The sequence below is a fragment of the Ornithorhynchus anatinus genome, chromosome X1 (assembly GCF_004115215.2).
Source record: "Ornithorhynchus anatinus isolate Pmale09 chromosome X1, mOrnAna1.pri.v4, whole genome shotgun sequence".
In the NCBI taxonomy this organism is placed as follows: Eukaryota; Metazoa; Chordata; class Mammalia; order Monotremata; family Ornithorhynchidae; genus Ornithorhynchus; species Ornithorhynchus anatinus.
In genome coordinates, this window is record NC_041749.1 from 33,516,425 (window position 1) to 33,533,533 (window position 17,109).

General features: G+C 56.3%; 1 protein-coding gene across 1 annotated transcript in view; it reads right to left on the reverse strand.

The window, feature by feature from the left end:
- Window positions 1–448: 448 nt before the first annotated feature.
- Window positions 449–17,109, reverse strand: part of SYNPO (synaptopodin) — a 57,404-nt gene continuing 40,743 nt past the window's right edge. The window contains exons 2-3 of the mRNA XM_029050430.2: window positions 10,576–13,076; window positions 449–3,754 (exon numbers count right to left, since the gene is read on the reverse strand). Of these exons, the coding sequence (XP_028906263.1) occupies window positions 2,996–3,754; window positions 10,576–13,076 (3,260 nt within the window). The 3' untranslated portion in view covers window positions 449–2,995. The remainder of the gene's footprint in view (window positions 3,755–10,575; window positions 13,077–17,109) is intronic.

The window sequence follows — 17,109 nt, forward strand, 5'->3', positions numbered from 1 at the left end:
CTAAGGATCTCCCTCACCCCCAGAGGGTGTGTGAGGCCATTAGGTCAGAGTCCTTCAGTCGATCCTAGACATGGTGAAAACAGCTACAGACACTGCCAACAACCAGCCCGACAGCATCACCAAAGACAGATAGCTAGTGTGGACACCTCACAGTCAGGACTCTGGCTTCCCCGTTGACCTTTTCAACTCCACACACGCCCACAGGTAAACTCCATAGATGTGACGACACCTTTGGGCTCGACAGACTCCCCGGCACAGATAAACCTCAAGTCAGACCCCTCCAACCGGGACTCAAATCAATCCAGGCCCGCTGGGTCGCCGAAGGAGGAGATATCCCAGGCTCTGGACCTTGGGTCAGTACCTGGTGGTGGTGGAAGTGGTGGGCTGGGTTGCCAGGGCTGCCTCACCTCACTGCATGGATGGAAATGAAACCCGGGAAGTCACGGAGCATGGATAAAGCTGAGTTTTATTGAGGCGCTTGGGGTACAACGTTGCAGCAAAACTCAGGGCAGGAGCCCCTGGGAAACTCTTCCTCGAGCGGCAAAGGCTTGAGGAAGGGGAGAAGACCCCAGGAGGGAGAGTCCAGTTCTCTGGAGGACACAGCAGAGAGCCAGGGTTTGGAGACCAGGACTACCGTGGGAACTGTGGACGGGCAGCGTATTCCTTAGTTCTAAGCCACAGAAGACAGTCGGGTCCAACTGATCCGAGCCCTGGAGATCGTGACACCTCAGCCTCTAGACCTCTCTGGACTCCTGCAGCAGAGCTCCCTCCTCCCCAGGAAGACCCTGCAGGGAGGGTAGAGCAGCTGGGAGAAAAGCATAGCTTCCCACGCCCCTCGCCGCTCTGCTCTGCCCTGACCTCTCCTCAGGGGACTTGGGGTGACTGGGGGTGGGGTGCTCGCCCTTTTAATTCAAACTTCCACCATTTAAGAAGATCCAAATAGCTCCTCCTCTATCCCATGCCCTCTTCACCTTCAACCTGCCGGCCCTAGCTTCCTTAATTTCTTTGCCCACCTCTGGCAGGTCCGCCTTCCCTACAGGGTTTCCAGGCTGCTAGCTCTCCCTCTATCCCCTCTGTCCCATTTGATGCCACCCTAACATCCAAAGGAGGCCACGATTCCCTCCTCTGGGCTGTTAGGTCAGGCCTTCCTTCCTTCTTTCCTTCATTCCCACCTGTCTGTCTGCCTTGGCCTTCCCTCCCTCCTCTCCAGGTCCCCCAGGCTACATCCCTCAGAGACCTCTCTCTGAGGCCACTGTCCTTCCAGGCTGAGGCCCAGAGACAGCCCCCAAATTCTTACCCCTGTCAGCCCCTCGCTCTCACTGTTAGCTACATTCCCGACCTCCTCCTGTCCACTTGCAGTCCAGTGATCCCAGTAGGTTGGGATCGCATCTTTTCAAACCTCTCCTTTCGGGCACCTTTCCCCTCCAGGGATTAAAGCATGGGCTCGGGTCACTGCTGCTCAGTCCTGTATCCGTGACTACCCCCGTCCCCCGTGGCCAGGCTGGACCTCCAGGGGGCGCCATGGGCTCGGGCTAGTTTTCAGCCCACTTGGTGTCCTTTGGACTTCCCTGCCACTCTCATGAGCCGGATTAACCAAGGTCACAGACGCGAAAAACTTCAGAGGCAGCGGCGGGACAGGAGCCTCGCTCTCCGTCTAGGTGGGGTGATGGGCCCTGGGCCCTGCGTGGCTCAGTGCATAGCGGGAGTCCTTCCTGGGGCAGGGGCGGGAGCGGGGGAGGGCGTGGGTGCCAGGGGAAGCGGCTACCAGTAGCACACGTGTGTGTGTGTGCACGTATGCAATCACATGGGAGTGGGGGCAGTGGGAGGTGCAGGAGCCTTGGACCTCACGGGGATGGGGTGGGAGGGGGGAGAGATGACTTTGGTGAGTGGCCCCCGTCCCCCCATTCCTGCCCCCCCCCCAAGTCCCTTTTCCTCCAGGGTATCAGGGGCTTTAGCTGATGGATGTGAGAAGCAGGATGGAGTGGGGGGGTGCAGAGGTGGGGCTGAGACCGTCTCCCACACATCAGCGGTGGTGACGGCAGCGGCGCCAACAGCTGAGTTTCCATCCTTCTCAGCGAAAGTGCCTCCTCACCTACGAGCTGACTCCACCGCTTCTCTCTGCCCACCTCGGGCGACTCTGGGACATCTCTCCCAGCTGCTCCTCCCGCAGGGAAGGCTAGCCCAGCCCGCCCGGGTGCCCAAGGTGACGATGAAATCCGCAGGTGGCAGCAACAGAAAGGGGCCGGGACTGAAGGGGTGCTCGGGGGAGGAGCCGGGGGCAATGAGACCCACCGACAGGGCACGTTGGGCTAGGGCCTGGTCGGCTCCCCTGCCTTTAAAAGGGAAGGGTGTAAAAATAGAGCTCGGGGCGGGAGGGGGCGAGTGTGTGGAAAACACCCGACACCGAGCCGTGCTTCTGCCAGGCCAGGCCTCCTGCCCGGCTGGGAGGCAGGGGTAGGAGTCAAGCCCGGCAGACTGAGGCTGGCCATGGGCAGCTTTTGGCCCTTGTCTCCTTCCATGGGCTCGCCCAGCTCTCCAATTGGGGCGCAACCTGCAGGTCTGCAGAGCCATGACCTCAGGATGGTGACCCCGGGGGATGGCAGGCCCCATCCGCCGGGAGGCCGCAGGAGGACACCCCCCGGCAGAGATTCACAGGGCAGCTCGGCCTAAGGGACCGTAGAGTCAGAAGGTCTGGCCCGAGGGGGCAGCTGGGAGGAAGGGCAGATCCCCACCCAAGGGATTTGAGGCACCTTCGTCCAGGGAGTCATCCTCACCGAAGGCCAGAGCTGCCCAGAAGTGCAGTCAGCATAGGGCGGTGCGGGGGGAACTGGAAGGTCACAGCTGTCCAAACCAGCCTGCCCAGACATGGTTGTCCCAGGGACCAGCCGGCCCGGGGATCGGCCTGCCCGGACACCGGCCGGCCCGGGATGAGACCGGCCGTCCGGGCCCACGAGGCCCCGCTCTCGGCTCTGCAGCCCGGCGGTTCCCCGCCGGCCTAGGAGGTGCAGGAGGCCTGGGAGGGGAGGCTGGGCCGCTTGAGCCGCAGGGCCCCGCTCCAGCCGCGCGGGCAGATATTGTAGCTGCGGATCCCTGGGGATTTGGCCCCAGAGTCCTCCGAGTCCAGGGACACGTCCGAGTCCGTCGGGGACCGGCTGCCGTAGGCCCGGGCTGGGCCGCGTGCCCCGGGGCCGGGCGAGGGCAGGGGGCTTCCGAGGGCCGGGTTCCTGGGACTGCAGGCCGGCGGGAAGGGCCGGGGGCTCTCCCCACCTCGGGGGGCTGCGGGGGATGGCAGAGGGCTCTTGCAGATGGGCGAGAAGCGGCCACCACCCGCTGGCCGGGATGCCCCGGAGCCAGAGCCTCGGCGGAGGCCATCTCCCCAGGCCCTCGGGGACGGTATGGGGCTCCGGGGGGGTGAGGAGGGGCTGCTCCCCGGCCGGGGGTCCCCGCAGGTGCCAAGCCCCGGGGGGCCCTGTGGGGACACTCGGGGCCTCAAGGGCGCAGGCGAGGAGCTCTTGCGGCGGGCGGCGTTGATGATGTTGCGGGCCAGCAGGGCCTGGAGCTGCCGGCTGGCCATCTTGGGCTCCGCCTCGGGCCGCGGAGGGGACAGGGACCGCTCGCTGGGGGACGGGGACCCGTGCCGTCGCACCGGTGGGCGCTCCGGGGGGCTCGGGCTGACCCAGCCGTCCAGGCTGCTGGGGGGCCGCCAGAGGCGGAGCGACCGCGTGGGTGAGGCGGGCACAGGCTCACATCTCTCCTGGGGAGAAAGCAAATGGGGCGGGGGGGAGGGTGGGGGAGGGAGAGTTAGTGTCCTGCCTGGACGGGGGGGTCCTCGGGGTGAGGGGAATCTATGCCCAGTACTGCCCGAGGGGTCTGTTCCTATCTCCCTCGGGGGACCGAGACAGCCTGAGACCTCCTCCTCCTGCCTCCCCATCTTTTCTTCCTACCTCCAGATCTCCCCCAATCTGTTCCTTATCCTCTGCCCTCTGGATCTCCTCTGCCCCTTTCCCCCCACCCTCCAGATCTCCCCACAACTGCTTCCTCCCCTCTGCTCTCTAGATCCCCCATGATGGCTCTCTACCCGCACCCAGATCTGCCCCAAATTGCTCCTCTCATCCACAGCCTCTAGATCTCCCCACAGCTGCTTCCTCCCCTCTGCCCTCCAGATCTCCCCCAAACTGCTTCCCCTGGTCTTCCAGGTGCCCCCACCCCAGTAACCCACACCCTCCTTCCGCTCCAGTTTCCTGATCTTCCCTGCTCCCACCCCACCAGCCTCAGGTTTCCAGATCTTTCGGATCCATTCATAGTCCTCTTCAGCAAGGGAGTGATCAATGACTTCAATTCAATTAGGGAAGCCTCCCTGAGGACCAAGAGAGGTTTCGACCAGGCCTGAAAGGAGGTAACTTGTCCCTCCCTTAGGGCCACAATCCACCCAACTCTCCTGCCCCGACCAGGGCTGCCTGCATGCCTGCCTTGGAGACATCCGCCGTTTCTACTGACGTCACTGCTTACAGTCAAGATGGCAGAGGGTTGGAAGCGCCTGGACAGGAAGGCTGAGTAGGAAGCCGTGCTGCTCTTTCCCCTCGGACTTCTGCTCCCATCAGCCCCGCTCTTTCCTTAATGCAGAAGGAAGCCTTGTGCCTCCCCCAGGAAGATGGGCTCCGGGGTCGAGGGGTGGCTGCGACCTCAGCTGGCTCTGCTGGGACAGCCACTGCTTCCATGTGGTGAAGGGAAACCAGGTCTGGGCTAGGGGCATTATCTGCAGCATCATCTTACTGGAAATTGAAACGAGATTGTCTAGGGCAAGTGGATCCTAGGTTTTTCTGAGTCAGAAACACAGCAACCGCAGAACAAAGCAGCCAGCCTCTTGGCCAGTCTTGGCCAAGCCATTAGGCCAGTCAGAACAGAGAAAGCAATCTAAGCATCTCAACCTGTTACACTACCCACAGAAAGGCCACTGGGCAGCTCCCTGGATCAGATTTCAGCAATAGGCAAGCCAGAAGCTCACTGTGGCCAGGGAAGAACACAACTCTGTTGTATTGAACTCACCCAAGCACTTAGTTCAGTGTTCTGCAAACAGTAAGCGCTCAGTCAATTCCACTGATAATGATGAAGACAAGTCATTCTAGTAAGACCAAAGATCTAGTAAGACCAAAAGTTATTCATCCAACCCAGCATCCTCTCCCCACTTAGGGCATTAAAGGATGCTTGGAGAATCATCAGTCGGAGCTTATGGGAGTGGAAGTCTGAGGGGAAAGAGCAGCACGGCTTCCTACTCAGCCTTCCTGTCCAGGCGCTTCCCACCTTGACGTCTAGAAGCAACAGGAAGCAGCTCATCCAATCAGAACCCAGCAGTTGCTAAACCAAGACTGATTTCCTAATGACCAATTCTGCACCATGTGCTTCATTTCTTAGCCCTCAGGATGGGAAGTAGAAGACCCGAGACAAAAATGGCCTGCTTACAGAATCCCGATTGAGCCGTCTCTTTCCCTCTGCTCCTCCTCCCCTCCCTACCGCCCCTCCTCCCTCCCTCTGCCGTACCCCCTGCCCCTCCCCACAGCACTTGGATATATTTGTACATATTTATTGCTCTATTTATTTCATTAATGATGTGCATTTATCTATGGTTCTATTTATCTGTTTTGATGGTACAGATGTCTGTCTACTTGTCTTGTTTTGTTGTCTGTCTCCCCTGTCTAGACTGTGAGCCCGTTGTTGGGTAGGGATTGTCTCTGTCTGTTGCCGAATTGTACTTTCCAAGCGCTTAGTACAGTGCTCTGCACACAGTAAGCTCTCAGTAAATATGATTGAATGAATGAATGAATGAAAGAGACCTCAGGCAGCATTCAGTCAGTTGGGTTCCTACCTGATCAGAAGCTCTCCAAGGAAGACGCTCTCAATCCCTAATAGTCCGGCCTCTGACAACCGGCTCTGCCCCCTCACTCTTCCTTCCAGTGAATGTAGAAAGTAAAATGACCTTTGAGCTCTCTAGGGAAGTACCGCGAGTGAAATGCCTCGGATTAGTCGGTACTTCCTTTCCGCTACAGACCCCATGTGACACAGACTGGCTCTGATTGAGACATAGTTTGATTGGCTTAGTGGAAAGAGCAGGGGCTTGGGAGTCACAGGTCGTGGGTTCTAATCCCAGCTCCACCACTTATCAGCTGTGTGACTTTGGGCAAGTCGCTCAACTTCTCTGCGCCTCAGTTACCTCATCTGTAAAATGGGGATGAAGACTGAGCTCCAAGTGGGACAACCTGATTACCTCGTATCTACCCCGGCACTCAGAAGAGTGCTTGGCACTTAGTAAGTGCTTAACAAATACCATCATCATCATCATCATCTTGAGTCTTGGAAGGGAAAGTAAGACTACTTTCCTTGAGGACAACAACAACATTGCTTACAAACCAAAGAGAATCCTCGCTACCCTGCTCAAAGGTGCCAAGTAATTCTTTAACTGTGGGCACAAATGTGCAAACACTTCCCCAACCGTATGAAATGTGTGTGTGTGTGTAGCCCCCTAGAACCTCATAAACTAGAGAAAAGAGTAGCATCTAGGCCACTCTATGGGGCTACTGGGACTGCTTTAGGGGAGAGCCAGGAGGGCCTGGCTCCAAAGAGGAATAGCTTCCAAATGAAGGAAGTGGAGGAGTTGGCCAAATAGATTCTGACAAATAAAGTAGCAGTCATCACAGCGGCGACCAGAGCTGTGCGGAGGTTGAGTACCGCACTTAATCACACATGTTGAGATCTGCTCGAAAGGCATGGACAATCTGTGTGTGGGCTGTGCATATGGCTGGCCCTACACACATTCCAGGAGCTAGACACCTCACCCAGATTTGGGCCAAACTCCTCCCGATTCCCCGGAAACCATGACTGATTCAGGGCTAGTGGAGTCAAGACTAGAGGTTCAGGCCCTATAAGACAGGCACTGAGTCTGCCCAGACGATCCCAAAGTACTGAACACACCTTTAATCCAAGTCATGGGACCGGAAAGGGAGGAAGACAGCCCCTATCCTCGGTGCCTAGCAAACCTGCCTGCCGAGAGCAGAGACTAGACAGAGGGAAAAGGAGGGGAGCAAGGGAGAGTGGAGGAAAAGGGGAAAGGGGAAGGTGGGGGGAGTGGAAAAGGAAAAGGGGAGAGAGGGAAAAGCTCCAATTCAGTTAGCAGTCTGGAGCAGGAAGGGCCAGAAAGCCACTTTTGGTATGAAGAGGAGAACACTCTGCAATTTTGCCCTAGTCAGATGGTGCCCAAAAAGTGCTTGAGGATCCCCCGCTATCGTGCTCCCAGGAAGTGGCCGGAGATTCAGATTCATCCGGGGGCCTAGGAATTAGATGAGTTTCTGCTGGTCCTTCACTCTTTACTCTCGCTCTCTTTCTCCGCCCCTCCCTCCTTCAGGTCTCCAGGGAGACCTTGATTGGTTCTCAGTAAGCAGGGAGATGCAGGAATTCCCACCCCCTCGGCCCTCCCCACCCATCTTAAGCCCAGGAGGAGAGAGCGAAGGGGCACACGCAGGACCCTGAGATCAAGGAGGAAGGAGCCGAGACAGGTGTGATGGAGTCTTGTATTGAGAAGCAGGAGAGAAAAATCCAGGCGAAGAGGAAGGCGGTCACAGCCACAAGCAGATCTGTTAGTGCAGAGAGTGCAAGAGACAGAGATAGAAAGAAATGAGTCCTGAATGAGGAGCCCAGAGTTTTAGGGAGTGGGGAGTGGAGGGGCGCAGGAAGGGAGGCACCTCAGCAGAGGGACGTGTTTCTCGGTGTCCTGGGAGTGAGGGTGGTGGCGTGACTTCAGCAAGTCAGCCTCCGGATGTGCTCTGAGCCAACTCTTCCCTCACTTCCCCAGGAAGAGACACCAAAACCATCCTTTCAAGGTGGAATGAGCTCACTAGGAAACCCACCCCGGTTGCCTTGGAGATGGTCTGGGGACTTTGAGAAGCTGAAATCCAGGCCACCTGGTCAAAATTGGTGAAGGCTTTCCCGGGACTGGGGAGCCAGGATCCAGTGGCCGGTTGGGGGTGGTAAAGGCCAGGTCTGCTGAGGACTGGGAGGGTAGGAGGGATAAAGTTTGGAGATAGAGTTCCTGGCCTGTGGGAACCCTGCCCTGAGAGGACGAGCCAAGTCCGGGGAGGCGGGGAGGGGGTACGCGGTCCCCGCTTAGCTGTGGGAAACAAGCGTCCACTAGGGCTGCTGGGGGTAAATCTGGGAGCACAAGGCCAGGAGGACTCCGAGGTGGAGGACGACGCAGAGCCGACCTGAAGGCCCTGTACGTTGGCTGGTGATTAGCTACCATCGGTCCAGCCCTAACCACCACCTCATCTGGACTGCGGTCTGCCGGAACATATTCATGTGTCCAGCCATCCCCTCAGGGTTACCGCAGGCAGTGGGTTTCCTGTTAGTGGGTGGCCTTGACTCTCAAATGCCTTCCTGTGTCTCAATCCCAACACTGCTCCCGGGATTCTCCGCTAACCCACCCGCTCTTTCTGCTCCAAGACACCCAGGCTCTCCTCTTCCTCTAGCTGTACGCTGCTTCCTCTGGAAACACTCTTTGCAAGCCCATTTCACTCTACTGTCCACTTCCATCACTCCTTCCTCAGTTCCCTCTCATTTTCCATAAGGCCTGCTTACCATGGAAATAAAAAAGTCCCCCGTCTGGGAGGGACCTATGAAGGTCACTGAATCAGTCTCTTGCCTCCAGGCAGGCCTGAAACAAGCAATCCCAAGATTTTTAGAAAAGGAAGGGATTCCATTCATAATTTTAGACTGTGAGTCCCCAGAAAACCAAGGGACCATGCCTAATTCCCATCTGTTAATTCTCTCCTAGTATTCAATAAGGACCATTCTTTCTACTATTATGACAACGTGAGGAGATATAAAGTACCTGCTGGGGTAATCCATTTCAGTCCTAACTCTCCTGCTTGGGAAACTCTTCTTTCCTCTAGACTGTCAGCTCCTTATGGACAGGAAACATGTCTACCAATTCTGTTATTATTGTACTCTCCCAAATGCTTAGTACAGTGCTCTGCACATCGTAATTGGGCAGGAAACATGTCTACCAACTCTGTTATTATTGTACTCTCCCAAATGCTTAGTACAGTGCTCTGCACATCGTAATTGCTCAGTAAATACCATTGATTGATTGATTTCTTACAGATCAACGTACCCTCTCCTGCCCCATTTCCTCTCACTCTTCCTCCAGACCACTACCTTGCCACTTAAAATTCCCCACAACTGCCACCGGCAATTGGCTTCAAGAGCCAATTTTAAAAGCCCAGCCTGGCAATGTCTGGCTCCTCCCCTGGGATTGGACTAGTCTCCTCTGGCACGGTGTTCCTGGCAAGACGTCCACATGCCTGGCTAATCCCCCCTCAGGCCACATCCATTTGGGGAAAGGGGGTGGACCGAGTTTACGCTGCTGCGGAGGCTGAGGTTTCGCAGGAGCCATGGGCCCAGCTGCTCTGCTAATCCCCGGTCTCCTTGGCTGACCAGTGAGTGGAAAAAACTTAAATGGGGAACAACCAAGCCCCGGACTCCTCGGAGACCCAATCCTGGCCTTCATTTCAACTCTGGGCCCTTCACTCGGACACTGTTTCTCCCGGGGAAGAATATTTGCAGAAGGATTCTCCCTGGACGCTCCTAAAGTTTGCAGTCTAGGGGCCCCTCTCTGTGACTCCCTTCCCCTCAAATAGCAGGCTAGTGGGGACAGTTGAGAGAGGAAGAACGGGAGCGTGCAAACCCAAGCTCCCCGCCGCCCTCCCTGCTTAACGCAGTGGCCAGGGGCGCTGTGCTAGGGCCAAACGGAGTGGGTGCCGGGAGGAAAAGGAACGGCTCAGGAAGGAGGAAAGCAGAGTAAGGAGGAAAGCAGAGTTGCAGGAACCCCCTCTTGCCCCCTCCCGCTCCCGACCCCATCCCAGGGTCTCCCCCCAGTCAATTCTGCAGGTGGTGAGTCAGCGGAGAGGAGGAAGGGAGAGGGTTCAGCCGAGGTCTCCAGAGGGTAAAGGAACAGTTCACAGAGCAAAAGTTGAAGGTGGCGAAAACGACAGGAACAGAGTGCAGGGTTCCGGCAGAAGACAGAAAAGGCACCAGAAGTTTCTGGCCTTGAGAGAAGCTTCGGTCAGGTGCTCCCACGGTACACATGCTTCAGTTCTATTTTTACTGCCAGGCGGGACGGGGGAGAAGCCCGTGCTCTGCCAGCCTCTCCCTCGGGGCTGGGGCCGGGCTCTCGCTCCGCTTGCCCAGGCCGTGCCCCGCGAGCCTCCCGGGTACCTTCCGTCGGCACCTCCCCTCCCCCCCGAGACGTTGCAAAGTCCCGGGCCGAGCCCCCAGCGGGCTCCGCACCAGGCCCGGCTGAGACCCTGTGCTCCAACTACAGCTTTCTCTCCTAGGACAGGGCTTCACCCCGCTGGTGCAGACAGCCCGGTGGCACCCCCAGGGCAGGGGCGACTGCATTTCCCCACTTCCAAACGGCTTTTGGCTTTCCTTCTCCATCCACCACCCATCGGAGGCGGCCGCTGCGAGACTCCCGACTCGGGTCCGCGGCCATCCCTGCTACTTGAAGCAGAGGGAGGGTTTCCACACCTGAGGCTCGATGCCGGCGTTTCTGGTGGAGAAGGACGGCCGGGGGGCTTGGGATACGGGCCCTTTCGCACGAGGAGACCAGGCCCTGGAGGGGGACACCGGGGTCACGTCGCGGCTGTAGGCCAGGCCGTCCGCAGGCGTCAGGCAATCTTGGGTGAACGACCCCGAGCCCGCCGGGGAGGCGTAAGGACCAGGTGATAAGCGGGCGGCCCTGGGGAGGGCCGGAGAAGTTGGAAAGGGAGACCCCGGGCAGGGCGTCAGCCCCCCGGTGGCGTCGAGGTTGAGAGAGCCCGGCTTGCACGGGGAGGCCGCTCTCGGCCGGACCTTCGAGGGCTCTCGGGATGGGGAGAGGACGAAGAGCGAGGGCTGCAGTTGGTACGACGGCTGCTGCTTGGGGGGCTCCGCCTCGCGGCGGGAGGTTCCGTTTTCTGGCATGTAGCCTTGGTACAGTGATGCCGGGGGCGTCCTGGCCGGGCTCCGGGCGGGGATCCGGAAGCTTCCCGGGAACCCCGGTGGGAACCCGGGAATGTTGGTGGAATACTTCCAGGAGGGAGGCAGGGACATGGTGGGTGAGGGGCAGCGGGCCGGGTCGGCCTGCCCGGGGGCCTCGATGACGTACTTCTCCATCCTGGACTGGCGCCGGGCATAGAGCTCGGCCCCTTTCCCGCTCGCCTCGGTCAGATTTTGGTTCGGCTTCAGCTGGGGCCTAGCCCGGATGCTGGGGGACTTGAGGCACGAGGACCACTCTGGGAGGGTGTCCTCGGAGGAGGGGCTGGCCCTCTCCCTAGGCAGAGCCTCATTTTGGAAGTTGGACGCTTCGGCCCCGAGCTCAAAGGGCTCCTCGTCGGGGCCCGCCTCTCCCTGCTCCCTCTGTTTGCGCTTCTCGTCGGCGGTCTGAACCAGATCCAAAAGGTCGGGGTTCGGCGTCACCTTGGGCTTCTCCACAAAGGTGAACATGGACTTCCGGTTCCCCCGGCGGGCCATGGCCTCCTCCAGGATCCCGGTTTTGCCGGCCGGGACGGGGCCACTCTCGCCGTAGGTCAGTCCTTTGAGAACGGGAGCCCTGTGCTCGGCGCTGGGGTAGAGGGCCGAGTATGAGGGAGGAGACCTGACTCTGGAGACAGGAGGAGGGCTGGACAAGGTCTCTGCGTAGGTGGGCGGTGGAGTAAAGTCCTCTCCGGGGCGTTTCTCCACCACCGAGCCCCTCGCTGACGTGGGTCTCGTCTCCCTCACGGCCGTCCTCTCCCCCATGGGAGTGCTCGCTGCCATCACTACAGAATGTCTCTCCACTACCGGACTTTTCTCCACCACCGTGTGTCTCTCCACCACCGTGTGTCTCTCCACCATGGGGCTTCTCTCTACCACGGTGCGTCTCTCCAACCTGGGACTCCGCTCCAGCTGGGTAATGTCTGCTTGAGACTGAGCCCCAAACGGCCTCGCCGTCCTATTCACCACGGACTGAGGTTTAGACAGGGTGAGGTGGACTTCGCTATACTGTTTGTGGGGCACTTCGTTGGTGGTGGGTCCAGTCTGCTCTCTGTCCACCAGGGCAATGGATTTGACATCTATGATCAGGGAGTTTGATCTGATGTCAGAGGCCGGGGCGTTGCATCCGTGGTCAAGAATGGGGGCGCTGAGCTTCACGTCGATGGCGGATGGCTTTACGTCAATAACCAACGTGTTGGGTTTTAGGTCGGATCCGGGAGCGTTGGACTTGATTTCGGTGACCGGAGCGTGGGGCTTTATGTCGACGACCAGGGCGCTGGGGTGGGCGTCGGCCAGCGGGGCGTTCGACGGTAGGTTGGCCACAGGTGGAGTCTGACTGTCGGGCCCTGCCACGTTCCGATTGTTGTCGGTCGCCAGTGGGTTCCGATTGATGTCAGTGGTGTTAGAGTTGACAACGGGTGAACTCTGATCCAAAGCCGTGGTTGGAGAATTCATCTTGGCGTCGGCAGGTGGAGGATCGTCCTGAAGCTGTTTAGATTGAGTCAGGTGCAGCCCGTTGGCTGTCAGCAAGGCTGCGTTTTCTTTTAAATACACCACTAAGGGGATCTCATCGGCCTCTTCGCTGGAGGACCGTTCCAGGTTTCCGTGGGTCGAGTTGTCCTCCATTCTCCGCTCGTCCGCCTTTCGAAGGGCTCCCGGGTTTTCTCTAAACTCCTCCATGCTGCCCCCTTGCCCCTTGACCCCTGGACCTTGGGAGACGAGTGAGTCTTTGAGCTCTGAATGGCTCTGCAATCCTGGTCTCAGTTGGAGCGCTGGGGCATTGCCCAAGCTCTTCAGGGGAGGGGCCCCTGGGCCGACCCTGGGTGCGGGGGCTTGCTCCCTCCTCCCGTGGCTTTCAAAGGTAAACTCGTTCACCCTCTGCCTGCGCCTGTTAAAAAGCAGGACCCCTCGGGAATTGGAGCTGGGCGGGGTGGTCAGCTGGGCGGCGATCCTTTGACTCTGGGCTTTGGCCTCCTTCAGATCTCTCTCGGTGAAGCTGGCACTCCGGGACAGATCTGAAGGTGAGAAACAAGAGAGTTTAGCAGCAAGGAAGGCTAAGTTAGAGAGGCCCGTAACTTCTCTCCGCTCTCTGCAGAGAGGATTGCTTACGGTGTGGGTAAGCAATACACACCCACACACGTCCATGTTTCTCCCATCTGATTCTGACTGCCTTCTACAATCACCCCTGCCTTGTGATTTAATAATAATAATTAATAATTGTGCCAAGCACTGTTCTCAGCGTTGGGGTAGGTACAAGTAATCGGGTTGGACACAGTCCCAAAGAGGGCTTGCAATCTTAATCTCCATTTTACAGACGAGGTCAGTGAGGCATAGAGAAATGAAGTGACTTGCCCAAGGACACACAGCGGACACGTGGCAGAGCTGGGATTAGAAGCCACGTCCTCTGAATCCCAGGCCTGTGCTTTTTTCCACTAGATCAGGCTGCTTCTCTACTCAGATTCCCTGCTCAGTATATATATAACCAGAACTACCCTAGCCATTCATCAACAGAACTACTCACCTCCACCAGAAAGTAGAGTTTATTGAGCTCCTCTTGTGTGTGGAGCTCTCCATTAAGCTCTTGGGAGAAGTCACAGACAAGAAGAGATATGATCTCCGCCTTCAAGGAACTTATAATCTAAAAGACTCGCTCACAACTCATTCCCACATAGATTTTTTTTCTTAAATGGTATTAAGCACTTACTGTGTGTCAGGCACAGTACTAAGTGCAGGGGTAGATACAGCTAATCTGGATGAACACAGTCCATGTCCCACATGGGACTCCCAGTCTTAATCCCCATTTTACAGATGAGGTAACTGAGGTACAGAGAAGGTGAGCGACTTGCCCAAGGTCACAGAGCAGACAAGTGAGAGCTGGGATTAGAACCCAGGTTCTTCTGACTCCTAGGCCCGTGCTCTATCCACTAGACCACACTGCTTCTCCTGCTTAGCTGCAGGAAAAAGAAACTGTGCCCCTGCTGCTGATGGTGGAAGTAGAGATGGATAAATGGGGAAGAAGTGCAAGTTTAAGTCAAGTCGAGACGGACCGTAAACGCTAACGAAATGTGGATAGACGGTGGGCAGCGGCTCCTTGGTGGATGCAATCTCGGAAGGGGCCTGAAAGACTCTCTGAGGACCTTTTCTCTCTCAACTCTATTCCGCCATTCCCCACCACCAGGGCCCGGATTCTCCGGGCTCTTGCGGGAAATTAAAGAACTCAGCTCAGATCTCAAACTCTGAACGAGACATGTGATGGATGCGATGATCTCCACAATAGCGTGTCTGGCTGAGAAGACCAGATTTTCTGAACGAGACCACGACTTCCCCCGGGGAGCTGGTCCAACAGAGAAATCAATCTGCTGGGTATCTGGGAGCAGCACGGGGGAAATGAGCCACAAATGTCATTCTAAATCTCTCTGACCTTGGCCTGGGAGTGGAGAGCGGCCTAGCCATCCAGGCCTTCCTGGTGTCCATGGGAGCTCAACAATATGGACCAAACAGTCCAGCTCCGGCTGTTCCGGTCACCTAGGCCGAAGGGGCGAGAGGAAAACATGGACTTTTCCAAAAGTGACGTGAGGGGTTCTGGACTGACCTGGATCTGCTGAGCCACAATTGTTCTTCCAGCCTGCATCCCCTGCTGTTGAGATGAATCAATCGATCAGTGGTATTTATCGAGGGCTTACTGTGTGAAGAGCCCTCTATATTTATATTCTATATAAATATATTCTATATTTATATCCTCTGTGGTTTTGTGTTTCTTTTTGTGTGTGGGAGTCATATGGGCAGGGAATGTGCCTGTTTATCATTATACTGTATTCTCTTAAGCGCTTAGTACAGTGGAATGAATAAATTAATTCAGGTCATCTTAGGTGCCTATTTATATGTATCTGGGTCTGCTCTGTCTTCCCTATTCAACTGTAGGCTCCTTAGGGCCAAAGACCCTTCATTCAATCATATTTACTGTTCACTTACTGTGTGCAGAACATTCTGTTCTTCCAAAGACCCTACCGTGCCTCATATCCAGTGGGTGATCAACCCACTAGAGAAGCAGCAAGGCCTAGTGGAAAGAGCACAGCCCTAGGAGTCGGAGGACCTGGGTGTTAATCCTGGCTGCACCATTTGCCTGCTGTGTGACCTTGGGCAAGTCACTTAATTTCTCTGAGCCTCAGTTTCCACTTCTGTAAAATGGGAATTCAGTACCTGTTCTCCCTCCTAGACTGTGAACCCCATATGGGACAGGGACTGTGCTTGATATGATTATCTTGCATCTACTCCAGTGCTTAGTACAGTGCTTGCCACATAATAAACACTTAACAAATACCATTATATATATAAAGCTCACATAGCCACCAAGAAAATGATGATCCAAAGCAGTCAGTCCATCAGTGCTTACTGTGTGCAGAACACTGTACTACGTGCTTGGGAGAGTACAATATAACAATAAACAGACACATTCCCTGCCCACAAAGAGGGGAGGAGAGGCTATTTCTTGAGGTCACCCAGTGACAATTCCTGGAGGAGGGCAGGAGGGAGTTTGGGAGGTGGGGGTAAGGATCCAGTATCTTTCTTCCGAATCACAGGACCAGCCAGACCCTTCTGGAAGTCAGATCCTACAGTCAGGGGTTTACAGACCTCATGAGAGGGGGTCCAGCCACCCTTATGGAGCATGTCCATCCCTGAATCACTAGGGTTGACTTCCTTCAAAAACAAGGGAAAGAAAGGAAAGGGCCCTGGCTAACTGTGCTTTGCTCTTTTTACTGTGGGACTTCTTTTCTCCCAGCCTGCGGTGACTGTATGAGAAAGGAATTCAGTGAAAGGCTTGAAAAGATCTCAGGTTGCAGCAGTTCATTCTGTTTCCACCACTCTGCACAAACACGCTTGGAGTAGGAGAGCTGGCAAACCATGACCGGTCCCAGAGTGTCCCCTTTTCTCCTGGGAAATATGGGCGGGTTGGATGCTCCCAAGATCGGTCTCTGGCCTCCCAAACTGGAGGGACCTCAGGGTCTGAAACTGAAAATGCCCTGCAGGCAGGCCAAGGTTCAAGGCTGGACCTTTGGGTATCTTCATTGCAGAGCAACAGAAGATGGCAGCAAACTCCAGGAAATGTTTCCTAGCTGAGCCCTCGTCTCCAACCCCACTGGAGAAGGGAGAAGGGGACCTCCTTAGGGTCAAGACCTTAAGGCATTGGACAGAAAGAGCGGCTCTCCCCAGACTCTCCACTGAAGCCTGATGTTTAATGGCCCAGGGCCCCACCCTTTCCATTTTCAGACACCAACCTCTGGCATGGAATGTGCTGGCCTGAACTACAGCTTCATAAAACCCACGAACCCTGGAGGAGGATGCTTCTTTGGTGTGCTTTTTTTTTTTTCCAAGGGCTCCTCGGCTTAGTCTCTGTACCGCCAGGAAGTGAGTAAAATGCCAGCTCTGTGTACTCTCCCAAGCGCTTAGAAAATGCCAATAAATACCACTGACTGATTACCCAAGGGATCTTGAGGGGTCTGAATAAACCACAAGCAGCCCCCTAGACCACCGTCAGCCTCTTCCCTTTCACTTTTTCTTCCTTCCACCTTCCTCACTTTACTTCAGCTTCCCCCAGCCACCATCCCTCTTGCTACCTCCAACCTCCAGTTCTTGTTTCGAGTCACTTAGATTGTGAGCCATCTGTGGGACAGAGCTATGTTTGACCTGATTATCTTGCATCTAACCCAACACTTAGTACAGTGCTTGGAACACAGTAAGCGCTTACCAAATAAGCTTTTAAAAAGTGCCCTGCACCTGGACCTCCAAATGGAGGCTAGTGGAAGCAGACACAACAACTGCCCCCGGTGCCTGTGGCGGGTGAATTCAGAAGACTTAGGCCTCTGGGTTCTGAGGAAGCCCATTCTGGTCACCTAGGAGGAAGAGGATCTCATTGATAGGGTGAAGCCCCCACTCCCTTCACCATATGAAGGTCCCTCTTTGTCACCCCTCCCTCCCCTAGCATGCATTTTAGCTGGTCAGTGCCCGGGCAGAATCCAAAATAACTACAGGGGATGGGAGCATGTGTGT